At 40.7% G+C, this 378-nt stretch overlaps 1 protein-coding gene across 1 annotated transcript in view; it reads right to left on the minus strand.

Moving 5' to 3' along the window:
- Positions 1-6: 6 nt before the first annotated feature.
- LOC106001944 (40S ribosomal protein S8-like) overlaps positions 7-378 on the minus strand; it is a gene marked incomplete at both ends in the record, with an annotated part of 3,476 nt that continues 3,104 nt past the window's right edge. The window contains 2 exons of the mRNA XM_013036881.1: positions 7-128; positions 328-374. Coding sequence (XP_012892335.1) covers positions 7-128; positions 328-374 — 169 coding nt within the window. The remainder of the gene's footprint in view (positions 129-327; positions 375-378) is intronic.

Consider the following 378-nt stretch of genomic DNA (forward strand, 5'->3'; position numbering starts at 1 on the left):
AGAAGCTTCCCTTGTTGGAATTGCTCCTCTAATAGACTGCTGATTTTGGCATTCTTTTTTCTTTCATCATATTTCTTCTGAATTTTCTTGGATCGCTTTTTGTTTAAAATCTCTTCCTCCTCAGGAGTCTGAGTAAAGAGAACACTTATTAGTTTAAGGAAGAAAGGTGATTAGAGCCCGTGAGCCTTGTACTAATGCCTGCTTTTTTAACTCTAAAGGCATGGTTCCTCCATTCATCAACAAGTAGTTTTATCACAACAAAATCCCAGTCATAAAAAAAAATCCCCCCCCACCTTTACACAACATACAGATTGGCCTACAACTCACCAGCTTGGCCCCCTTCTTGCGGCCCAGGGGCAGTGCATAATGGGATTCATA

The sequence above is a fragment of the Dipodomys ordii genome, unplaced genomic scaffold (assembly GCF_000151885.1).
Source record: "Dipodomys ordii isolate 6190 unplaced genomic scaffold, Dord_2.0 Scaffold1071, whole genome shotgun sequence".
NCBI classification, from domain to species: Eukaryota; Metazoa; Chordata; class Mammalia; order Rodentia; family Heteromyidae; genus Dipodomys; species Dipodomys ordii.